This window comes from Pungitius pungitius, chromosome 6 (genome assembly GCF_949316345.1).
Source record: "Pungitius pungitius chromosome 6, fPunPun2.1, whole genome shotgun sequence".
In the NCBI taxonomy this organism is placed as follows: domain Eukaryota; kingdom Metazoa; phylum Chordata; class Actinopteri; order Perciformes; family Gasterosteidae; genus Pungitius; species Pungitius pungitius.
In genome coordinates this window covers 13,187,508-13,213,460 of record NC_084905.1, presented here as the reverse complement: position 1 = coordinate 13,213,460, position 25,953 = coordinate 13,187,508, and the positions used below count along the sequence as shown (strand labels likewise).

Below are 25,953 nucleotides of genomic sequence, written 5' to 3'. Positions count from 1 at the left end.
ACGGGGGAGTCTACTGAGGCGTTCTGTTATGAAGCAGTGACTCCCACAAAGCAATAAACTCCGAGAGGACAGACACAAACACATGTCAGCACTACAAATGCTGCATCAGCATGAGAGCGAACCGATAATCAAATTTGAGGTCGAGAACCTCAGGAGTGTGTTTGTAAAGGACACGTTATAGGTCATGAGGTCAGCCGGTCTTGCAATAAGTCACACTAAAACACTGTTAAATCTTTTATTCCCCTGCTTTAAAATACAGAAACTGTAAAAGCCCCATGGTCACATTAAACTTTTCCAAGGAAAAAGCTTCACACCGCACTCATTTGTTCAAAGGCTAAATATAAAGCATGTACAGTATTTATTCCTACAGGAGTTATGAAACTTGTGTTAATGCACATTAGGATAATAGGCTAGGGGCTTCATACCGCTACCTGAAAGCACTAGGTAGAAGACTAGGTTGGTACAGCAGCTATTGAAATGAAATACTTATGTGCAGACAAAACTACTTGAAAACAATCTCAATCTTCACAATCACTTATTTTCAGAATCAAAATAATATCAAACATGGCTGGTTTTCATGCTCAACTGTCAGTACTGTAAAAAAAGAATTCCCCCCTCTATTCATGCAGTCTTTTCATTTGTTATGCTCTCATTCATTTTTCTCTTCAGACTCTATTTTTAATTCCACTGGCAGGAACAGTCCAAAGGCTCTTGAAAGTTGTACTCCACGACTGTAGCATTGCGAGAGCAGTAGAGCGTGACAGAACGGGTTTGCAGTCCACTCTCGCGGCAGCACTTACAGAACCGGGCGTGACTGTTGATATTAAAGTTGAATATGGTGGCAGATGGGCATTTTCCATCACAGGAATAGACTGTTACCTGTAAGAGGAGGGAGAGAAGATGAGGAGGAGGAGCCTTTTTAAATGATGTAATAAGGATAATTTAGTTAGCATGTCCCTCTTCCCTCACCGGTGCGTTGCTCCTGCAGTCATCTTTTCTAATGGTGGTTCGAATGGCCACGCGTTTGCAAGTCTTACCATCCTCTTTACCTACACACATGTTCGCACAGATTTAAGATGCATAACCAGTATTAGCATCCAGAAGTTATGATAATTGACATTAAAAACAGAAAGGAGTAAGATTCAAGTTCATACACACAAAAATAAACATACGCACACACGAAATAGCACGCAAAAACACACGCAGACACACTGTGATCGCTTTACTGCAGAGATCTGGCACTCACACAAATCCCAGAGGCTTATTGAGCAGGTGTTTTTGTTGCCCAGCAGTAGGAGCTTGCTTTGATTGACAGCTGGGTGACAGGAGGGGCACCGAGATTGGTGTCTTTTAATGGCTACCGACCTAAACTTAACCTCACTTCTAAGCCAATCAAAGCTGGTCAAATGGATTATGTATAGGGATGAAATGTAGAAAAAGAGCAAATGAGCTGCATCTTTTTCTAAATGGATGAACATTAGAGCTTATTTTATTTCAAAACTTGCAGTACTAGGGATTTCATAGTCTCCTCTCGTATATTCAACATCGCATATTATCTAATGGATGATTTCGCACTATTCATTAATGAAAGGTTCTAATTATGTTATGGCTGCACAATTTATTGAATATAAATCTAAATTTGTAGACAGTTCTGGTGTATATCACGTTATTAAACAAACTACCCGGATCAAAAGGTTTTGGCTTCACTTTTGTCTAGCTGTTATGTCGCTATGCCCGCACCCCCCAAAAAGCAGCCTATAGAAATGTATATGTTGTCTAAAAACATAATATACTATACTAAACATGTTTTACTAGTCTGTTCTCTGTTCTATTATAAAACAGATCAGATGGGAAAAACTAAAAAACACACTGAATTCAGTGAAATATTTGTTCATTAGAAAAAATGAGGCATGAAGGAAAAAGCAGCACTCTCTTTGTTCAAATGTGAAAGCTAGATAAAAACCTCTAAAACCAAGGAATAGTTGTGTTTTATAATTGTGATCGCAAGAGAAGTATGTTGATAATCATTATGGTATGAACGAGCAGCATGTGTGTTTGTTGAGTTATCCAGTGAGAGTAAGAAAGTGAAAAGAGAATACAATGAAATGGACAATAGACTCACATTCACACAAAGCTTGAAATTGCAAGTGAACGAGTCACTGAGTGACAGGATGCCAAATATTCATTGTAGTGGGACAGTGCAATGTGGTGATACCTGTGTCACAGTTAGTACTACCAGTGGTGGTTACGGGATTAACGGTAAACGGTAAAACACCCAGTCCAGAACCTGGGAGCATCGTCAGGGCCGCCGGTATCAAAGAACGCCATGAGAACACACACAAGGTTACGTTTGTTTCAAAAAACAGCAGTGTAACACACAGACACACACACAGGAGGGAATCGTGCAGCTGGCATGCACATGGATTTCACTTCTTTTTTGGGCCGCTGCATGCGGCCAGCCAAGGAACTCAAGTAATTTGATGAAATACAAAAAGCAGCTCGGCAGGACAAACTCTAAACCCTGCACTATAACGCATCCTCATTGGTAAAACGCTCACCGTGGAGCACCCTGATTGGCCAAACTGCAAGGTCGCTGCAAAAGCAGGCAAGCGGGCGAGGCTGCAATGCCAAATCCACAGAGAGAAAGATGTCATCACTGCACGTTTATTAAAGCCACACAAGTATTATTTTGTAAAGTAGACACAAAGAACAGCTCACACAACATAATCTTAAAAACACAAAATTCAAAAAGTTGTATGTTGTCTTAGTAATCACATTAAATGTTGTCATATTTCCTCATTCTATTTAAAGTATTAATAATTTCCACCAAATATTGTTTCTGTCTAAGCCATTATGGCTCTTATATGTCAACAGATGATGAAGATTTGGGGACAAATTAGGAAAAGCATGGGATTGTAGAAAATGTAGTGAAAGGCCAAACATGTATTTATCTCCACCATCTACAACAGGCCACCCCCAACCACTCAGCCAACAAGCCCAACCACTGCCAGGCAACAAGGCGCTCACCACTTGGACAGCTCAAAGCATAACCAGAAGCATTAAATACATTTTAAGACTCACATGTCCTGCAGCAACCATCCACATAGCTCTGAACCACACCCCCATTCTGCAGAAAGAGAGTGAGACATTTATTAGAGTTAATGAGTAAAAATAAACATTTTAATATACAATAATCAATTAGCCTCCAGTCACTATTGACAGATAAAAGTTGATCAATAAAATATTTTGCCCAATGCTCAATCAAGATAAAACGACTGTGAGCAGGGAATGGATCATAATACTTCAACTCCATATTTTCAATATGGTGTTGAATCTATATTAAGCAGCATCCATTTACACTATAATTCTACCTGAAACTGAAAGTACAAAAACGTGGCTTCATGATTTAATTTATATTTCATGTAGAGGTCCTGACCTGAATACACTCTGTTTCATTGAAAGGTGGACAAATCACCCCAGAGGCCAGTATTACTGCTCCCACCGCGGTTTCCATGCAGTCGTAACGTGTACAGTTCTCCACCCAGGAGCTCCCTGCCTGCTAACACAAACATGATCAGGAGTGCTAAAAAAGAGGAGCGTTGAGCACATGTGGATGTATTTGTTCTTACAGCAAAAAACTCTGCTGTCCCGTTTTCATCGTTGAAAGTACAAGAGACATTTTTACAGGAGCCGCAGCAGACCTGAGGGTCCGTTGACGTTACGTACACCTGGTGCTAAAAAGATAAGCCAAATGCGAAGGATTAGCACAGGAAGTCAAGACAAAGACAATATATTAATATGGAAACTTACAGGCCCACATTTCTGAGAGCAGTTGACAGAGGTTATTTCCATGGCGTAGAAGCCGGAATCTGGATCTTTGTGGTGCAGGCAGTGAACAGCGTAACACATATCTCCTTCAAAGTACTGAACCAGAGACTGGCCTGGGCCCAGTACTGTTACCCCTTGAAAAAGACACACCTCTGCTTTTTCTAAACAGGCGCACAAAAACAAAGGATGAATAATCAATTGACAAATAAACCTTTTATGTTGGCTTAGATAAAGGGAGCTTGTATGTTGAGCAGTACGAGCCGGTAGATGATGCTACGTCTAGAGCATATCAATCTTCACACTAGTGTCAAGTGTGTCTTTGTGCGTGTTCCTGCGCTTATGTTACACGTACGGCATGAATGCTGAAGACAGCCGCAGTTGGTGCTACTGTCTGGAACCTCGACCAGCACTTCCCCCTGAGAGACAAACAGAGTGCTGACTTGACTGAATTTGCTTACTTTTTATTACTTCAAGCAAAGACCTCATTAGACAATAACATGCTGGGCAGCTATTTTCTGACTTACCACCTGACAGATTGGGGAAGAGCTGTCCTCGCATTGGCATTCTGGGAGTGACACGAGATAGTGAATGAGAGAATGCAGCGTGATGCTAATATGTGACAGGCATAACAACCGTAACACCCACCAGAAACCAGAAAAAATAGGATGTACATGTATGTATGTGAGTGTTTTTGAGTGTGTACCGCAGTGGTGCTGCGGGCAGCAATGCCCAGGGACAACAGTCGGGAGTAAAGACAGACCAGGTGCACAGGTCACAGATGAATCAGGGCACAGGGTGACATCGCACACTGCATGGGATGAAGTGCAAGCATGACTTTGAAGACACGGACAAAGAAACCAACATATGCAAACACACTCACACACTTACTGCAGTAGTACTGTGGACAGCAGCTGTTGGTTGTGTTAAGATCCACAGCCAAAATTTCTCCATGTGAACAACTTGGAATGGATTCAATACACGACTCACACACTGCTCAGACAAAAAAAAGAATTCTAGTTTTGTTCCTGTAATTGATGGAGATGCCGTACAGTGAGACAAAACAGTTAGCAAACCTTCTACCAAAGGTGATTAAAACTCACCGCAAAGGTAAGAGTAGCAGCAGGATTTTTCCCCCCTGACCTCCACTAGGAACTGATCTTCCCTGCAGTTAGGGGCAGATACAGGAGGGCATGCCATGGCGTCACACTCTGAGAAAGACCAGTCACAGCAAAAAGCTCAGGCCAAATATCCCATCAAGACTTGACATCATGTCTAATTTTGCAGTAAAAAGTGGAATGTCAGAAGAGTTTTTCACCACATCTGTACTCGGGGCAGCAAGACAGAGCGCTGTAACCAATCACTAATCTGTTCCCGTTATCACAAGGGGGAGCTTCACGGTCACAGATGGTCATGTTGCACTCTGACAAATGGTGAAGGAGCGAAAAAAAAGAAAGAAATTAATTAAATGGGCCATATACTGTATGTTCAATGAAAAGAGTTAAATGACCATCCATGTGTTTTCATTTGGATCTGATGCGTTGCTTGGCAGAGAAGATCTTTAAACTCACCACAGATTTTCTTTGGACAGCAGGCTCCTTCTTTCAACACATCCAGTACATACTCTCCCTCCCTCTCACAGAGCGGTATAGGGCTGGAGCTGCAGTCTGGCTCAACAGCCACCACAGAGCCATTCTCCACACACTTGTACAGACAACAGCCGCGAAAGGAGCCGTTCCACACCTCGCCAGGGGCCCGGGGGTTGCCCTCATTATCTGTGCACACTGGATTCATCACAACCAAGTAAATACAAATACATGAGTCTAGGAGTCATTTGCAGTCCAAAATGAGTCCAGACTGCCGTTTTCATCTCCACGGCATGTAATTACTCTGTCACTCACCACAGCGATCCTCAGTTACACAGAAAGGTGAGTCAGCACGGTGCAGAATAGTTCCACCGCGGCACACACACTCCTCTCGGATGAAGGAGCAGGTACTCTCCTCGTAGTAATCTTTGTTCAGACAGGTGGGGCTGGCGCAGGTGCTCACGCATGGCTGGTATTCCTTTCCAGGGGGGCACCGCAATGCTACGGGATGACAGGCACAACATAACAATGCACGAGCAAGTGAAAGACAAGAATGGTGGTGTTGGTGTGTGTTACTTCTTAGCATCCGTCCACTTACGACAAAAGTTGTGTCGTCTCCAACTGATGCAGACCTGATGTGTGTAGCAGACCGCCACGTAGGCCGCCAGAAAGTCACACTGGTGATCCTTGTAGTGCAGGTCCCCCGCCCACATGATGTCACAGAAGTGCTCTGGAGGAACCTGAAAACACTCAAGAGATTATAATTGGCTGTTTTTTTCATTGTCACAAAATTAGTCTTTAAATTGTCAAAATACGGTTCACGCAGGGGCCTTATCACAACAGTGACAACAGTTTCGGACAACAGTTCACAAACCCAAAACTAAAAATTCACAGTATGAATAACAGACAAATTTGAAAACTCGATTTTCTCTTCATTGACTTGTCCATCGATCCAGTTACTGTAGTCACGGACGATCAAGCTTGTAAAATGCTGTGTGTATACTGTAGCTACCTTGCTGTGGCATGGCATAAAGGCTCTCTGGCGGAGCATGGACAGGCAGGTGGAGCAGTCCTCAATAGTGCAGTTGTCTCCGACTCTGCGTGTGTGTTCCGTTTCATCGGTGGTATGGACCCTCCAAGCCTGAAGAAAGAGCCCCATGTCCCCCACCTCTCGAACCACTGTACCATTGGGCAGCTTCAGGTCATCTTCTGGGTTCCCATCACAGCAACCTGACATAATGCGCAGACCAATGTTTTGTTTAAGGGTGTGTGTGTGAGAGATATATTGCTGCTTTGTCAGTGAGCAATTTATATGTGGAGTGAGACAATGTGTGTGTGGTTAAAGAAACCAAATGGCTCTCAACATATCAAATTGTCATATCCAATAAGGAATCAAGTCAAAGTGATGCTGTTGTTTTGACATTAAGCCGTGCTGACAGCTGGCATGAGGCTGCTGCTGATGTAATCAAAGCTTGTGGTGTTCGTGTGGACTCACCACAAAGGCCTTGAGTGGGCACTGATGCATTATAAGGAGTGATGTACTGCAGAACCATGATGCCAGTGCTGTGGTACCATTGTATGCTAACCCCACCAGGTGTGTGGATCAGGTACATGCTGCCTGTGTCTTCCACATAAAGAGAGTGACGGGAGAATGGAAGTCTAACAGGTCTGTAGTTCACTGTCACCTAGAGTCAGACACGAGAACCAGATTATTTACCTGGGATAAGTTGAACTCTTGGCAGTAAATTAGGTTCAGAGACTCACCTTGCGATCCAGTCGGTTAATAATGATTCTGTAGGAGGAGGTAGTAATGTTCAGCGTTCTAAAACACAGACCAGATGTTCCACCAGTAGGAGTCTGTAGGTGAGTGGAATAGGTTAATGTAATAATACAATTGAATAACTTGATATCAAAGCAAACACAATTGTACGCAGTGAAAAGGTGAGATGAGAATGTACGAACCGTTCGTCTGATGGAGTTTACACTCTAAAAAGAAAACAAAAAATTAAAAAAAATTGTTCTAAGCTCTATGATGTAATAATACAGTATTTTATTCCGGGCATTACCTGGCTGGTGGGACATTTCACTACAGTGCCAATAATAGTTTCTTGAGGCAGGTTAACCAGAATATAGGAGCCGTTATCATACAAGGCCACATTGTTGCCATCAAATGTGATGACACGCAGGTCTGACATCACGGTGCAGCGACCTGGTAAAAAGCAAAATGAATCAGTCCAATCGAAAAAGACCTCTCTATTACTGAGTCATAAGATAAAATGTGTTTTTGAACATAAATCAAATTTACAGGGGCACTGCCACAGGGGACAACAGGCGTCTGTGTTGATGAGGATGGGCAGGCCCAGCAGACTGCACTGGGGCTGAGTGGTGTTGTAGCGACAGTGTAGAGACGAGTTGTGAAGCAGCAGCTCCCCATTGAAACAGATGAGCTCAGCACACTCATCGATGCGGTAGGAGTATGGAGGCTGTGGGGACAACGACACTCATTTAGTGTTCCAAAGCATGTTTACTCTCTCTTTCATAGCTATCTTCTACACAATTAGAACACTTCTACAGTATTGCCCACCTGTAAATACAGAAAGGTTATGGTTATATTTCTAAAAGCAAAAAAGTCACTTTTCTCCATCTTGATTAAAAGTATTGATATCTGAATTTCATTTAACTGCTGCAGTTTCAAAATCCTGATACTTTTCATGCTGGTTCACCGTAATGTTGTCATTACTTACTGGCACACAATATACAGAATAGAGCCAGTCTTAATGTTATTACTGACACTTGTGCTTTTCCCACCATGACTAGTCAAAATGTCTTGAGTGAAATATTGAGATAATATTCACTTGAGCAGTGTAAGTAAAAGCAATTCATGTGAGTCATCAATAATTAGGTCTCCCATCAATTTCAATTCACAAATGCATATTTGATGCGTGCAAGTACAACACTTACTGTGCAGGGAGTAGTGGGCAAGAGGAGAGGATGTGTGGTTGATGCTTCCTCTGTTACAGAGGTGGTGTCAGGACTGGTGGTCATTTCTGTGGATATCAGCTCAGTTGTAGGCTCGATGGTTGTAGGAAATGGTTCTGAGGTTGTCTCAATAACTGAGGCATCTGTTGGGGTCGTGGTCTCAATCTTGATGGTTGTGTCACCAGGTGGAGGCTGAGGAGCAGCTGACGTTCCGGTGGTGGTTTCAGGGACAGAATCTGCGGAGGTTGTGACCGCTGCTGTGGGCGGTGGCCTTGTGGAGGGGGAAGTTAGAGGAGGTGGACTAGAAGTCACTCCGGATGTTGCCGATGGTGACAATGTGGTAACGCTGGTCGATGTGGAAGTGGAGGGAACGGTGGTGAAAGAAAGAGTAGAGGGGGATTGAGGAGAAGCCGTAGTGGTGACTGTAGTAGCCTCAGTGGGTACAATGGAGGGAGCTGATGTGGTGCTGGTTGTGGTCTCCCCTGTGGTTAGCGTAGTTTGAGTGGGGGTCATCTCAGTCGTCTCTGGCTTGGTTGAGGGTGTGGGAGAAACAATAGCGGTAGGATGAGCAGGGGGAGACGTCGATGGAGACAGGGTTAGCGGAGTGGTGACTCCCCGGTCACTTGCTGATGTCGTACTGGAGGTAGTGGGCATGGTGGTGGTTGTAGAGGGCCTGACTGCAGTGGAGGAGGTAGTTGATGATCGAGAAGTGGCAGTGGTGGTTGTGGTCATAGTGGTGGTTGTGGTAGTACTAGTAGTAGCTGTTGTAGTGGAAGTCATTGTTGATGGTGCTGCAGAAGTCCTGTTAGAACGCGTCACGTATGCAAAGGGTGTTGGAGTTGGGGACAGATACACACCTGATGGAAACAATTAATATAGAAGGACCCATTTTGTGATGATTTCAAAAAACAAATACCAAATGTATTGCATCAGAAGCCATAAATGCTCACAGTCTTCTGCATAGACACATCTTCTGGTGACTTCATCAAGGACCATGTTCTTGGGACAACGTGGGAAGCAGCCTTCCACACTGCAATGCACACAAATGATTTTAGCATAGATAGTGCTGATTATATAATGTCTGCTTTGAATAAACCAAGCCTCTTACGGGGGCAGGAACTGGCAGCGGGTTGCATCTGGGTCACTGCACGTGTGGATACAAGGGCTAGCACAAGCCTGGTAGCGCCACTCACACATCATACGGTACGGTATCACAAAACTACTCTCTGCCAAAGGAGAGGAAAAAACCCCAGTTGGTTATTTCTTTCTGCACATGTAATCACACCTGTGCATATCTGTCGGGTAGACGCTTAGGTTTCTGACCCTCCAGTGTGAAGCAGCTGCTTGCTTTGAAGCCCTCTGAGGTGTCGTAAGGCTCAGCTTGTGCAGCAGTACGTGTCAGTGTCAGAAAGATGCCCGGTTGGCCGACGAGCTCGAAGGAGGTGTGACCAGGTAGAAACAGTCCGTGGTGCTGGATGAAGGTGGCTCTGAGACTAAACGCCGTCCCTCGACTCCAGCGCTCCAACTGAAGACTGCGCCCTGACACGACGAGGAAATAGTTTGGTCTCTCTGCAGACTCCAGTGACACGACTGGCAAACCTGTGAAAATAATCGAATGGAGGTTAATTCAATCCAAAAACCATGATTAGTAGCGTGTATGAGTGTATGTGGACACTCACGAGATGTTCTCTCCTTCTGCAAGCCTGCTGTGATCATGAAGTTGAACAGTAAGCCCGGGGCAGGCAACTGGCCTGGTCTCTCTCTCACCAAAGGAAACACTGAACTGCTGCTACGATTTACTCCAAACATGGTGTCATTATAAGCAGCACTCATCAAGGAAAATGGGCCATCACCTAGCTCTAAGGGGAAGAGAGAGAAAATTGATGTAGTGACAATCTAGCAGGGAATAATAATGTGTGAGGTTCTAGAAATGATAATCAAATACAAAGTAACTCTCTGAAAAGAATAAACCGTCACTCATACGTACCTTGATTAAAGTATTCACAATCATAGGCTAAAAGAAAGCAAGAGATTTAAGAAGTTATAAAACACTTGAGGTTATATACAAATTGGATTGAAACATATATATAATGGAATATTAGTGTTTGTTTGCAAAGACGGACTGTAAAAAGTGGGTCAAAGAGATAAGTAGGGGTCACATCTCTAACCAAATAACAATAAGCGTGTGCGTGTGTGTACTCACGACAGACAGAGGGCGATCTCCAGTGAATTGTGACCCCCTGTTGGCAGCATTTGTGTGCATATGCCGCTATGGACGTACACAGACACTCACAGTCCCCCCCGCGGTTACAATTGCAAGTGTCTGTCAGGCAGTTCCTATAGAACCAGGCCACATCCACCTGGAGGGTTTGCACAACATATGTTCATGGTCACACACAAACACACAATCCTAAAATGATGCGAGCGACTGTTGCTGGGGGAGTCGGGGGGGGACACACTGTTTAGGGGGTAAGTAGTCTTCAATTATTCAGACTGGGAAGGAGTGATGAGATATCAGCACAAAAGAATGTGGGTCAATCTCTGGTACAGAGGGGATCAGATGAGCGCTGTGACACACAGACAAAACGCAGCAACAATGAGTCGGTCTGTCCAAAGGCAAAGTGAACCGGCCCTCTGTGTTTTTGACACGGTTATTGCAATGCAAAAAAAAACAGCACACTTCATCATCATCAAAAATTTGACATGTAATATTACCACATCCCATGTGTTTGATTCGGGAAGGTGTTGCAACGTGAGCGTAACATTAAGCGTTTATTAAAAAGGTTCCCCAGTCAGACACTTTTTCTATAGTTGTTGTGAGAAGAACATTGTGTATTGTTTCTGTGAAATCTTGGCTGTGACATACAATTTAAATTAAACGTATCTTACTTTCAATACTAAATGTATTCCAACAACGATAGTTACTATAAGTGTTTGTACAACATGCCACTATATTTCTATCTTTACTTTCTTGCACCTTGCATATTTATAATACTTGTTTTTGAGCTTTTTTTTACTACATCTCTTGTTTGCCCTTGAATCTTTGCTGCTGTAAATCCAGAGAATTTCCCCACTGTGGAACTAACAAAGGATTATCTTATCTTATCTAACTATAGAGCAGGGTGACTGGATTGTGTTCTCTAGTGCAGTTCAATTTATTATTAGAAAAATTGGTTTTCTTTCAAGAAAGCAAGCTTTACAAGCTCTCTCCAATTATGATGTGACTGAGGTCCACTAGCAAAGCTATTGTTTCCATTTATTCTGTTTATAAAAAGAAATCCTACCAGCCAGCATACTTGCCAACCTTGAGACCTCAGAATTATGGAGATATTCAAAAGGACCGGGGGGGGGGGGGGGGGGGTGTCTCATCTTTTTCCGTTCTAATTGCCACGCTTGACTTCAAGGTCTGAAACGGCGCGCCCAGTGACGGATGGTGTAGCAATATTGTTGTTCGGGTGGAAATCGGGAGAAATTCGGGAGGAAGGTCGGTCCGGGAGATTTTCGGGACGGGCTTTGAAATTCGGGAGTCTCCCGGAAAAATCGGGAGGGTTGGCATGTCTGCCAGCCAGAGGTAACACTCTGCTGTCACTTCTCTTGTCTTAATGCAAAAGGAAAACTACAGGATTCACTTGATCCGTTTTACTTTATTAACAAGGTGCATAGGAAGAATGTTTTCATATTTCTCACTGAGAAGGGATTAATGCAGAAAACAGTGCCATGACAATAATCATATTATGCATAAACACATTAAATGCATCATATGTCAGAACAAAGGAATTGTAAAAGAAATATGCATGGTTCTTCCATTACAGTAAACTGAGTCTTAATGTTATCGTTAGCTACCTTTATTATGGGGCGGTGCCTTTACATACTGTATTTATATAGCTCCATCTGCTGGCAACATAGATAAATAAAAAACATTTAGTGTGTCTGTCTAGCATGTGGTATTTTAGGGAGAGCGTGTTCACTGGGATTAGTTAGTAGTTAGCCCCTCACCAACCCTTACTCCCCTGCTGCAAGCCAGATTACCTTTCTATATTGTGTCTATGTGTGTGCATCAGCTCAACGGCACTCACCACGTTGTGACAGGGCGCAAAGACATCGCTGTACAGGAGAGCACACTCCCTCTTTGCGTACGGCTGTCTGCCTAAATCGCCTTCACAGGGTCTCTCGACTACATAGTCACTTTCACACTGAAACACACAAAACCCACACACGGAAGGTGATGGAGTGTCTGATTACTCTTAAATATCACAGTGGACTCGAGGGAGACACATAAATTAAAGGAGCAAAAGAGAGCAGGAGAGGAGTGAATCAGTGAGTGCAGGGAGATTCCCAAAGATAGAAAGAGGAGGGAGGGCAAGGGGGGAATCAATGGTGTGGAGGAGCTTGGCTGACTCATACCTGTCCCAGAGCCCAGCTGTCTCCAAAGGTCTGAGCATTGTTGACTTCCATTTGGCTGGAGGTGGTCATATCATTCACTGTCACGCTATCAAAATTTCCACACAGCCCACTGAGAAGGCCCTGAATGAGTCAAGACAACGAGCCATGTGTTTAGAGCTTTTACATAATAATGCATCATATAGAAGTAAGTATCAAAGAAGATTAAAAAAATATATTTTGCAACATCTACTCCTGGTTGAGACCTTCCACTGAGGTCCGGCTCTAATGTGGACAGTCGTCTTCCGGTCCCAAAGGATGGTCAGGTCCTGATTGGAAAAGTGAACCACGGTGTAGTAGCCCGTTCTCCAAAGCTCAAATTCTGATCCTCGACCTACAACAGTTGACGGGTTCTAAGGTAAAACAAAAGAAAGACATTGTTATTAGCTCATTTCACTGTATATGTATTGCTATATTTCCTTTACATATTTGCCAGACAAAAAAAGACACATGACTGTGAGGGTTTGGTTCATACAGGGATGCCAGAATTGTCGGTGAAGTAGATCTTGGTAAGTCCCACGTGAATGACCAGTATTTTCATGCACACAATGCCGCTCTCATAGCAGTCCTTGTTTTGGGCAACAATGGACACCTCGGTTTCTTCTGAACTCTGGTGAGAGGGAAATACAAAATATTACTCTTGTGAGGGTGGGAAGTCTAAACAGGTACTCTCATCTCTATCTGAGAAACCAACACAATGGTTTTGTTTGTTTTTTCACAATTTAACTTTTATTTTAGCCTCAGCAGCCAGAAACAATGTATCTGAATACCCCAAAAAAGATTCTAATTTGATTCTACCTGTTCAGCAAACAGTGTCATTCTGGCTGCATGGGGGCTGACAAGAAGAGAAAGCACCTCTAGGCAATTAAGACACAGCTCTGATCTGCTTCCTCATTCCTTACAGGTCCGCACGGTGGTCGGCAGCCTGTTAACTCTGAATTTGAATGCCTGTTCTGCTAATTCTAATTCTATATCCCTGGGAGCGCAGGAGTCCTGGGGTTTGAAGTGAACACTGGTCTCTTTGTGTTGCTACAGCTTTGAGCATCGTCTGCTAGCATTACCACGGTGGAAACCCCCGCAACACACACACACACACACACACACACATGCACCTTAATCTGCTCTAATTAAAAACCTCTCTCTTCCAAGGTAACAAACTTGGAACTACCATTCCTGATCCAAACCAGGTAAGGAAACATGGAAGATACACCTTCTTTGCACTTAAACACACACTAGATCTCTCCCACACTTACAAACACACCTCTTGGCTAAACTGAATCAATGAATTTGTCAGGTCAATTATGTCAAATTACAGTTGTATTTGCTCAAGAAGTACTAGTAGAAATTCACACACAAAATGACTCTACTCACTTTAAGCAGGTAGACCTGACAGTCGGAGTAGTAGTCATACTCAAGGCCATCAAAGGTGTGGTAGTGTCTGTCGCTGTAGACAGTACACACTGCTGGACATGGTGAGTAGCTGCAGTTAAAATATCCACGGTGACACACACTGTGGAGTTGGACAGGCAGACGCACATGAGAAGAGGAAAGAGAAACTTATCGTACTTTGAATTAGACAATTTTCTGCTTTGGATAGTTTGTTCAAAATTACTTCATATTTGCAGAATTACGTGTTCTTGGTTTGGTGTTCCATTTATAGGAAAATATAAAATGAGTAGTGCGGTAAAGGTACGTACCATTTGTAACATTGAGTTTCCACAGTTTCTCCAGGCAGGTATTCAAGGCCCAGCCAGGCACAGGGGCAGTTCTCTGGATAGTAGCACTTGCTATGGTGCAGCACCAGCCTTCATAGGTAGAAATATTACTTAAGTAGGAGTTACAGAACATGCAAACACAGTGGCGGCTGGTGAATTTTATTGTAGGGGGGGCTAAATAAATGTTTTTCACATACAAACGAAGTATTCTGGTGCATTCTGACAAAATAATAAAGACAAAATAGAACATTTTCTTACAAAGGCAAATGGGGCCAAGGAAAAAGTTTTAACTTAATTTATTTGCCTTGTAGAATTTAGTAAGATTAAGTGCAAATACATCAATAGAAATTGGGAATTATACACAAGTTAACATTGTAACAAGTTAACAGAATGTGATTCTAAAATGGGTGAGTGTGTTAAGGCCAATCTATTGTGTTGGTCAGTGTTGGGAAAGTTCACTTTCTACATGAACTAGTTCAAAGTTCAGTTCACAAATTTTAAAATGAACTAGTTCAGTTCATAGTTCAAACTTCAAAATATTTGAACTAAGTTCACAGTTCCAACTAGTTCAGTTCTTTTTTTCCATATGTTGCTGCAAGCCATTATTTTTCAAAATTATTGCCACAGCCCAGAACCACAGACAGCAATTATTTGATCAGTTTTAACACTGAAGCTATGCATCAGATTTAATCTTCATATCCAATTTTGAATCCTTATCCAACCAGGGTTTACATTAGTATTGAGGGGACAGCATTTCCCTATTGTTGCTTTAATGCTATGTTGCTGTCCATTCACTCCACACTAGCAGCCGGTTGCAGCGTTCACCCTTACAGTACATTCTCAAACACATGCTGCTTGAATGATCTTTTTTAAATAAGGAATAAAAACACGACAGTTATCATTAAGGTGCAAATGTTTCTATACACCCTACCCCTGCAAACACCTGATTTAAAACACATATTGCAGTAAGATCATTTTGCAGTTCTGTGAAAGGTTATTGTATTATACCTAGTTGTCAAAGTAAGTAAGAAAACCTTCCACTTTATATGACACAAACATTTACAACTGAACACTCTTTGTCAGTTATTCTTTAAAAAAAACAACATGAAAAGGCTGTGAAAACTGTGGTTTTGATCATTGAGTACATATGACCAATGACTAGCTTCCAGGTAGCCACTGCAGCCTCAATCAATCAACTTGCACACACTTGATCTAGTGTTTTGTAATCCATTACAATCACCATATGCAGGGCTTCCTTAAGGTCTTTGTTTTGCCAAAGTTACATTATTCTAGCATGATGCCTCAGTTGCAGCAGGGGACTACAGCAAATACATTGTGACTCTATTAAAACACACATTGTTTACAAAATCTGCTAGTAAGTTTATTCTGAAATTCTAAAACAGAAAAAAACAATTTCCTAAAAGGTAAAAAGTAAAAACATTTTACATGTTTTGCTGGGGCAACAATATTACATAAGGCAGCAAATGCGTATTTACCCAGGAGGGCAGACACAGCCGGGGATGCATGGTGTGCTGGGAGGGCAGGTGAGGTTCAACATCAGGTTACGGCAGGTTGGTGAACAGGCCACGCCTCCTCTCTGCTCCCCACAGCTGTGGTACACTTTACCCTCTGGACACTCCCCGACCTCTACACTATCTGGCTCTACGTGCACGCACACATGCACACGCACACGCACACGCACACACACACACACACACACACACACAATTAAGAAGATCAATTCCCCAGTCACCTTAAACATCAAACACCACAGCCAGTCATGGGAAACAAGCTACAAAGACATAAGGCTCTTGATTTCAGCAAGAGGGACACAGCCTGAAACGGCACTTTGTTGTTGGAAAGAACGAGAGCAGGAACTGAAGGGAGGGGCGAGTGTGGAGAAGTTACCTTTTTCCTCTGGCACACACTCCATCTTCCCATTTCTGCAAAGGCTGATGGAGGAGATAGGAAGGGAGAGAAAAAGGGGTGAGTGTTTGGGAACAAGAGTAATCTTATCAAACACAAGGTTAGTTTAAGAGTTCTGCTTTTCATTTGACAATCACTTAAGCGTTAATTGCTTTCTCAGATGTCTTAAGACGGATAGCGTGTGTGAGGATGTTACACTGTGTGTGATCAGCAGAGCAGTTAAGGTGAAGTCCAAGGCCAGCTGTGACTCACCAAGGGCCAGAGGCGCTGAAGGTTACCTCCCCTGGCTGTGACACACCACCCATGGAGTAACAGTGACACTGAGACCTGAGAAGAGACTCGTCACTTTATTCTAATTACATTAACTAAGGATGGAGCTTCCTCTGTTGGTGTCTGTGTGTTCCAGCCAAATAGTAATTGATGACCGTTATTAGGATGATATATGCGGTGGCAAAGACTTACAGTTGCACACAACGCTGGCGCACATCGTCATGGTAACTGCCGCTTGGACAGCCGCACCCCTCGGCACAGTCGTCAGGGTTACACGTCTCTGTGCTAGACAGACCACGGCAGGAACGCCCACAAGACGACACACAAGAGTGGTGCAGCATGCCTCCAAGACACACCACTCCTTTGTAACCGCACACACACACCCACACAATCACACGTTATATACGGCCCTTAAGGCGATCATGTTTTACTCAATGTGCACTGTGTGAGTAAAATCAAAGAAACAAATTGACCGGACATACAATAAATCTAAGTTTTAATGATTCTAAATAAACCAACACTCAACATATAGTAGAACCGTAATCTCTGACCATTTTGGGCTGTAAATGTAAAAGCATTTTAAAGAGAATATAAAAGTAACCCAGTTAAATACTCACCACATTCAGAGACATGTGATCTGAAATCAACGTTGACTCCATGTTTGGAGCAGAGGTAAGCGTAGTGAGCCAGTGCTGTGCATAAACAGCTGCTTCCACAACGACAGGCGTGGTAGCGGCACTGCTGCTGGTAGATGTTTGGACTGATGTAGCCATGACATGCGACAAACACACTCCCAAGAAGCACCTCACACTGGGATGCATAGAAAACTAGAATATGTACACACACACAAAGAAATCGTCAGCTGCACGCTCAAGATCAGACTGGAGATACAACCACTTAGTGTGTGGGACTTCTTTGCTTCAAGGAGAAAACATTCAGCTCCCTGGTGATCTCCCTCCATCCAGTTGCAACTTTGATACAGTTTATAGTGAAATGAGAGGTATCAGGTACAGATAACTTCTCACTTCAACTTTAAAAATCAGTCATTCCTCATCCTCATCCTTTAAAGCAAGCAACTGGAATAAATAGAAACATTTTGTCCAACAAAAGCAGCGCAAAGCGCAGCTCTGTGTTAGGCTGCATCACTTGTGGCCAGTTAGGCTAAAATAATCCCAAAAATTCCAATAGTTTAAACACTAGGTTTAGTTTTGGTTTTTAGTTCAATTTTAAAAGCGCTATCTATCACAATAATATTTAGCATGTCAGAACTATGGTCATTTAAGCCCCATAATTGTATCACCCTCTTGTGAGGTATTCTGTAGCATCCCCCTTTCCATTGACTTACTCAGCATAAAATCAACATAAACACAGCAAGTACCCCCCAAAACATAAAATACTAATGTAGTCATTATTACCATTGTTCTGGTTCATCTCACATGGGTCTATGATGGGCAAGTTGACTGGAGCCACACAAGCAGAAGAAACCTTCCAAGAATTGGCATGAAGCTGAGGTGTTCCCTCTATCATTCCTGCTGGAGACCTGCACACATGCACAAACACACGCACATACGCACAGACAAACACACACACGCACACAGAGTCAGGCATAATTATATTTAAAACGTTGTTCTAGAAGTGGGAAATACACACAGGAAGTCATCTCGCAGATTGCCATTGAAGGTTCCACAAAGGCCCAGCGTCTGTCCACGCCACTGGCTGCCAAGCTGCAGATAGACCCGACCCCCTCGACCATCATAGTGCAGCCTCAGACCAACCCCAGTCTTCAACTGTGTAAACACAGAGGTGAGCCTCTGCACTTCCAATACATCTGTAGACCCAGAAACAAACATCAAAAACCATGATCAAAGATGAAAGACTTGTAAAAAAGACAAATGTAGTGATCTTTGTATTAAAAAAGGTTATTTCAGCGTAATCCGACTGCATTTGAATTGTAACATAAACCTGTGGTTTATCAAAGGGCTTTTGTAATTCCTACCATCAACATATGGCAGGACGGGCACTGGGTTAACACCAATTATCACCTCCCCCTCTCTGGTCAAAGTGATCTGTCGACTCACATCTTCATCCAACACCACTGTCACTGACTGAATGCACACTGCATGCTGCTGTAGATGGACAGATAGAGGGTTATATCTACGGAGAAAGAAAACTGCATGGTGTGTGAGTGTGTGTGTGGAAGTAGTCATGGGGGCTACCTCTGCACAGGTAGTGTATTGTAGCGTGACGGTGAATCTGCTGCTGCTGCGGCTCTTTACCAGGACGTACTGACATGACCCCGGCTGGAGAAACATCCTACCGTCAAATGTTGTCACGAACACGTCACCTACCACCGAACACTCGGCTGAGAAGTGTGAAGAGAAGATTGATAGTAATTTATCCAAATCCACGGTTTACACTTCAGTTACCGTTCTGTTCTAAAAAAACTTACCTGTGCAGTTGTTCTCGGTGCAGTTCCACACTCCTCCCATGCACACACTAAAAAAGAAGAGTAGGTTAAGAACACAGTGGCAAAGCTGTAGTATATACTCTACATCAGACCAGCACATATGGGTACAAAAAAGGTTTTAGATGTCAATGTAAATAAATAGAAATTTGCTGTCATGCCCCTTTAGTCTTCCTCAATGTTGATCATAGACCACAAACAGTTGCCTGATTTTTCTTGTGTGTATACACATTTGATAGACATGTGGGGGTTTTATGAAAGTAACCAACCTATTATTTGTTAATAGTTAGAGATAACACTTACCATACACTACAGCCTTGTTGTAGCACATGTCCTTGTACATATGAAGTCCCATGGTAAACACATGGACACTGAGAAACAGCAATACATGTTCCATTTTGTAGGATAAGACCTGTGGGAAATATTGTTGAAAGGTTTAGAGTAAGTTTAGAGTTCAAATAAAATAACATTATTTGACAGTAATTGGTAGATAGTTAGATACCATCAGGACAGTAGCAGCCATCCAGACAATGCAAGTTGGTTCCTAGACACTCCTTCTCAAATGTACAGGTGGGTGGACAACAACTGATACAGTCTCTATATACAAAACTCTCCTCACAGCCATCATCTACATACAAACACAAATGCAGTTTTAGTCAGGCAGATAACAGGAAAACATGTGGACCTAATATAAATGGACATAGAGATGAAGTCAAAACTCACTACAAGAAGGGAAGCTGTCTCTCCACTCTCTTACTGGGTAACCAACATGTGAGCAGGCTCTGGTGTACTCAACTAAGGCCTGACAAAACGTTTCCTCGTCATCAGATCTGAAAAGAAAAGCGGGAAAAAATCCAAGTACGATTTATTTCTTGAAAACTGCATTATTTTATTTGAAAAGTATCTACAACTGAAGCCTGTACTATAACTAACGATGGAATGTTTGTTCTGTAACTCGGCTTGCACTGATAACAGCGAAGGGAAGACATGCTGAATAAAAAGTCAAGTTGTATAAACACTGTTTTGACTTACACACAAAGGTCGGACACGCAGCTGGCCACAAAGGGATTTGGGTCAATGTTTTCATGACAGGACAGAAATGGGAAGAAGAGAAGGGCGCTGCATTTCTCTATGGCATCCTGCACACATTCAAATACAGAATGGGTATGAACATAACGTATAAAGAAAACAAACACTGTTGCAGCTATAACTCAATGACCCACATGTATTTCAATCACAAGAAAACTAACTTTAGTAACTCTGGTCTCCGTCAAGCAGTGAAAATATTGACATGGTTTACTATGCTGACAGAGTGTACGCCATCATGAATACAAAGTGTGTGTGGTTCTCACGTCCGTGTCTGACTCGGAGCTGCAGGGCCCATTGAAGTCAAGGTCTACTGATGGACAGGCTCTCTCATGAGGCAGGTCCACTGCCCAGCTGTTTGCAAACACTGAGGGTTCATCAGTCCGAATGCCTAAAACACACAGCCAATACACATTTACGTCTGCATGTACGTCGGCACAGGTAGCAGATAAATCAATCGTTGAGCCCATGGGGTCAACATACTGTACAGTTGATGCAGTATTATTAACACAAGTATTTGTCTTTCTATATTGTCATAAAACACCTTTACATTAAACATGAAATAGTGTTTATTGTACTGATACACTACAATAAAAATGTAATTCCCAATATTTCAATGATTACTGTCATATGGATTGAACGTATTGTAAATATTTTATGTTGTTAATTCTGTACACATGACATGTATTACATGTCCTTCCAGGGAGAGGGATCCCTCCTCTACCTAGGTCCCTTCCTTTTGACTCCTTGTTGAAGTTATATGTGCCAACATGAGGGTTTTGAGACAGAAAATGTTGCATGTGGACAGATCGTAAAGCCCTATGAGGCAAATTTGTAAATTTTGATTTGGGGCTGTACAAATTAAAAATGTAATTGATTCATCATTAGGAAGAAATATAATAAAATTGTTCCATGGCAATTGTAATTTTATCGTCAGTGCAGTTCCTCTTGTTTATTCTCATAGTCTCAGCTCATCTTCGCTCTACTGGACAGCTTTCTGCTCAAAAGAAATATGGGGACAGCAGTTCATATTTCTGGTCTTCTGAGGAAGAATTCTTGCTCCTACCAGCTATTCAAATCCAATCTATCATTTCACTCTGTTCTCCTGCTCCCACTGCTCCTATAATAGCCAGAAGCCGTGTTGAGTGTATAATAATAATAATTGAGGTGCGTGGGTGCTGAGAGAAGGGATAAGTGGATGGGAGGGTCGGTCAGGCTGGTCTTACCACGGGGAGTGGTGAGGTCATCGCCGGCAAGATGGTTGAAGTTCCCACATAGGCCACAAGGGCCCCCCAGGTGCTCCTCGCTCATTTTCAGGTAGACGCCCGAGCCTCCATCCCAGGCCAAAGAAAATCCGAACACACTCTTCACCAGCAGGTAATCGGCCAGTCGCTCAATAAACACACCGCCAACAGTCTGAGGCAGACTTAACCTGAAATTATGAGGACAGACACATGGAGAGAATGACAGAGAATAGCATATTTTTTTAAAGAACGCTCATAATCTGGCGGTGAGTCCACAATGTGTGAGAGTGTGCGTCAACACAGACACACACCTGTGGCCTCCCTGGTGGACCTGATATCCAGAGATGTGGATCTCCTCCTCGTTCGGAAAGAACAGGCTGAGAGCTCTTGGGCATGAATACACACTTCCGTCACATACTCTACTATTGTGGACCTGACAAGTCAAGAAAAATATGAAAGAAAAAAATAAAGGGTCACAGGGGGAAAAGGAGTACAATGTATAGCTATCTATGTATATAGGATTAGGCCTGTAACCTGGGCTAGCATTCTAAAGAACAGTCACACCTGATGATGCCAAAAAATGTGGTTGTTCTCTTAGGCGTCTAAAATAAGTTTTTATCCCACAGAAGTACATCGCTTGGCTGTTATGTATCTGAATAATGTGGGCATGACCGACACCATTTACAGTAGGTAACAAACTGACTATGAATACTGACCTCATAAAACCGTGCTTCAAAAAAACACAACTATTACGTACTGTTGTAAAACCCTTGTATAAATCCTGTTTGTCAAAGGATTTTGGTTTGTTCAAGTACTTGATTAGCATCTTAATGTGACTGCTGGATTGTTTTTGTTTAAAAGTAAGCATTGTGTTATTGTAAAAACGTTAAACCACCATGTATATATAATTGTTATGTTATGGTTAAATATATCAGCGGGCAATATTAATCTGTAGGCTCTTACCCACACCGTGTACTGTGGTGCAGTAGAGTGGCAGTCTTGGGCCAGAATATAAGAGCAGGTTCCAGGGAAGTAGAAGTATATTCCATCGAATGTTTCATAGTGGTGTTGACCCCACGACCTGCAGATCCCGTCTCTATCCTGGCCCTGGTTAGGTACTGCGGGAAAGGTGGACAGTTTGCTCAGACATGCCATTTTATGAAGTGAGGCTAATCATTTGTTGTCAAACTGAGAGGTCAGACAATCTTTTTTTTATCATCTTCATATCTTTGATCATCTGTTATTTATTCATACTTATCAGCGGAAAATGAATACCTGAAATGTTTTATGATAAAGCCTTTAGGTATGTGCATTATTTATCTCTCTATTAGGATTTCATTTCCAGCCTCAGTTCAGTTGCAGGCCCTTAAAGAACTATATTGTTTCAAACAAGTGTGCTGTTACTAAATTAGATTGTTGACAAGTGTCGTCACAAAAAAGGTGACCTGAGATCTCTTGTTAGTCTATATAAGGAGTATAGATGTATAGAATCTAGAACCTTCATCACTCAGCTCTCACTCTGTTGCCTTATTGCAAGTGATTTTATAACTGCTATGGGGAGTACAGTATTTGTGTAATCTACGTGTAGGTGTGTGTGTGTGTGTGTGTGTGTGTGTGTGCGCGCGCACGCACATGTGCCTGGGGGCGTGATTCGTATCAACATCAAAGATAAAGAGATGTGGGGAAATCTAAAAATGAATACTGGAGTGTGTGCACGTTATTAACCTTTGTTGAATGATTGGTGAGTCTGATACACACACACACACACACACACACACACACAAACATTCTCATACACATTCCTGTTTAATTGAGTACGTAACTGTATACTGTATGCTGAAAAATATGTGAGCCTCTTAACCAACAAGTCTGTTGCATACCAGAAATGTGGTCATGTGGATAACATGGCTGATCTAACAGCAAAGGAAGATATGAAAATGTGCGTGCGTGTGTCTGTGTCTTACTCACTGATCTGGCAGCGGTCTCCCAGTGCCTGGAACTGAGCACAGTCACACACACCGCCCTCCTGACACCAACCACCATTGAGGCAGCCGCAATATTCTGGGAAAGGCACAAACCAACTTGTGTTTAATCATCCCAGTCCATCTGAGTTACGATGGTCTTAAGTGTCTGTGAATTGGTCGCTTCATAAGTAGCGAATTTACCCGAAGAGGAATCCCTGGCTGTGAAGTTGTGTAAAATGCTCCGTGACAGAGCACCCTCCGACGGCAGTGGTCTGTATGTCTTGGAAAAAGATAAACAATTAACACTAATAGTAGTTCCTTACACAAGTGATATGTTTTAACGTTTGACACAGTGCTGTACCGAGTTAACTTGCTGCTGTAAGTTGAAAGTTGCGTCAGTGGGAGAAAGTCTATGTGTGTCTTATTCTTTACAAAGACAGCTTTGTGCCAGTTAGGGTGTTGTGCGCTTGTGGGTGTCCTGAAGTCCTCTGGTTCTCTTAGGTGTAGTGTACCAACCTCCTCCCCGAGGAGATCCCGTTTCCTCCGAAGTGCATTAGCCCTTCTGCACACACACAAACATGCACATTAGTGGGAAGAAACAGTCAGAGGGGAGACTTAAGTGCACTTTACACCACTTGAATTCAGACTCCACACGATTCTTAACTGAACCCTCACTCGCACAAGTGCAATTGCAAACACATATGCCATATGCCATCTCTGTCACACACTCTAGTGACACAAACAGAAAGTGCAAATGTGTTAATCACTGTCTATATTTACAATATAAACGATTGTGGGAATGAGCTGTGAAATATAATTCAGATAAAACATGTTTACACAAAATTACTTATATTTTGTCCACTCTAGTATTCATTCAGTCATGGAAATACTTTTTGTAATTTCTTCATTTTTTTTACCTCTGTATTCTTTCTTCAACCACTGAAAGTCGGCTCTGAGCTCCTAAAGACAAATTTGTACAATTACCATTAAATTTGAATACATTTGAAATTTAAATTTGAAGAAATTGATCAGTTATTTATTATACAATAGTTATTGCAATATAGTTAAATATCAAGGAGTCCTAAAAACTTAATAATTCAATAATAATTCAATACATGCCATATTAGTACACAACAAATCGGACGGGTCAGTACGGGACAAAAAAAATGGCTAAAACCATGGTATCAAAAAATAAATGTTATATTATAATATAAAGAACAGACCAGATGAATAATCATTTATATGTTATTAAATGTAGTTAACCTTGCAGAACTATTAAAACAATTTGTGAGAATGAAAACAGGCAAACTCACCCTCCAGTAACAGCAAGTGGGAGATTGCAAACAACATAAGAAGAAATCGTTTCAATGTCCACTTTAGGTTCATTTCAGAGTCCGAGAGGAGGTTCCGTCGAAACGTTAACGGTGCATCTCAATAGTCCCGTGAGGAAAAGGTTCAAGATGTCCGGTTGCACCGGAACGATGCTTGGTCGTACCTGTGAAACCTACCTGTGTGATGGTGACAACACCCCTCCCCCCCATTTCAGATCAGGTGACGAGAGGCACCTGTGTGAGCAGGTGAGCACGTGCACTGCTCTCTGTGACGAGCTCACAGCACCCTCAGTGCGCGAGACTTGAAGCTCTATCACACAGGCTTTCGCCTCCACATTTTACGGTACTAATGTAACGTTTGACATGAAATAAAGTAGATTAAGGATCGATGTGCCTCATCACTGTAATACAAACGGAGCTTTAGCTAGAGAATAACAAACGTGAATACTGAAAAATAAAAATATAAAACGTTATAACATAATGTAAATGTATGGTTTCGAAGCTCAAATCCAAGTATGTCACGTTAATGCCAACGTTAGCTGACAAGTTAATGTTAATATTCATAAAAGGAGCAGGCTAGCTAACATTGGTTAGCTGCGCGAATAACTTAAAACCATAATAAAAAAGCGCATCCATGAATGTTAATTATCCTGTGTATTGTCGAAGCTTTGGTTTTTCCAACTTAGGAGTTTTGTGACGACGCTTCAAACTATAAGTTAACGTTAGTTAGAGTTAGTCAGCTACGTTAATATCGTGTAATTATATGGTTAGTTTAAAAATCGTCATTTGACAGAATAACCAACGGAACTGTTCAGGCTAATCACTGCTAGCTTGTTTCGTGTTTTTGTTTAACTAAAGCGTTTTCTATTGTTCATGTAATTGAGAGGCATGAGGTTATTGAAATACTCTTTTACGTTTAGTTTAGGCTAAACCAAATGTTTATTTGTTTATCGTTGTCCAACTTACGTTTGAAACTGCAAGGCTCCGCAACTTCTTTCTCTCTGTTGTGAAGTATGAACACACCTACCGTGAGAGGTCGTGATGCTTCATCTGTTCTGCACGTTTGACTGTGATACTGCAAAGAAACTTAACTCCTATGAGTGATAATGCATTTTATTGTAAG

The 25,953-nt window shown here is 42.3% G+C and overlaps 1 protein-coding gene across 1 annotated transcript; it reads right to left on the bottom strand.

Moving 5' to 3' along the window:
- Positions 1 to 246: 246 nt before the first annotated feature.
- otogl (otogelin-like) lies at positions 247 to 25,820 on the bottom strand. The gene is made up of 57 exons (XM_062563161.1): positions 24,813 to 25,820; positions 24,417 to 24,459; positions 23,985 to 24,061; positions 23,701 to 23,781; positions 23,504 to 23,596; positions 22,499 to 22,653; positions 21,847 to 21,968; positions 21,518 to 21,723; positions 20,558 to 20,682; positions 20,238 to 20,344; positions 19,929 to 20,035; positions 19,708 to 19,833; positions 19,509 to 19,617; positions 19,191 to 19,237; positions 18,958 to 19,103; positions 18,738 to 18,867; positions 18,392 to 18,569; positions 18,157 to 18,281; positions 17,359 to 17,568; positions 16,934 to 17,102; positions 16,724 to 16,798; positions 16,454 to 16,497; positions 16,042 to 16,207; positions 14,528 to 14,635; positions 14,202 to 14,340; positions 13,306 to 13,440; positions 13,037 to 13,183; positions 12,795 to 12,914; positions 12,467 to 12,583; positions 10,594 to 10,750; positions 10,378 to 10,404; positions 10,070 to 10,249; positions 9,714 to 9,989; positions 9,499 to 9,616; positions 9,341 to 9,420; positions 8,373 to 9,247; positions 7,717 to 7,894; positions 7,478 to 7,620; positions 7,374 to 7,397; positions 7,176 to 7,268; positions 6,907 to 7,096; positions 6,424 to 6,641; positions 6,010 to 6,151; positions 5,727 to 5,912; positions 5,397 to 5,609; positions 5,144 to 5,248; positions 4,929 to 5,036; positions 4,717 to 4,818; positions 4,532 to 4,636; positions 4,353 to 4,393; positions 4,181 to 4,244; positions 3,811 to 3,989; positions 3,630 to 3,734; positions 3,437 to 3,556; positions 3,082 to 3,127; positions 970 to 1,049; positions 247 to 879 (listed from the first exon to the last, which is right to left on the bottom strand). The coding sequence occupies exons 1-57, from the start codon at positions 24,883 to 24,885 to the stop codon at positions 679 to 681; spliced, it is 7,836 nt and encodes a 2,611-aa protein (XP_062419145.1). The 5' UTR covers positions 24,886 to 25,820; the 3' UTR covers positions 247 to 678.
- Between the last annotated feature and the right edge of the window lie 133 nt (positions 25,821 to 25,953).

Bases quoted from the DNA above. Each gene is read 5' to 3' on its own strand.
- otogl (XM_062563161.1), bottom strand. From the start codon at position 24,885: ATGAACCTAAAGTGGACATTGAAACGATTTCTTCTTATGTTGTTTGCA. The intron at 16,799-16,933 runs GTAAGTCTTTGC...GTCTCTTCTCAG, and splicing joins CGCCAGCGTTGTGTGCAACT to GTCTCAGTGTCACTGTTACT. The intron at 880-969 runs GTGAGGGAAGAG...CTCCTCTTACAG, and splicing joins ACTGCAGGAGCAACGCACCG to GTAACAGTCTATTCCTGTGA.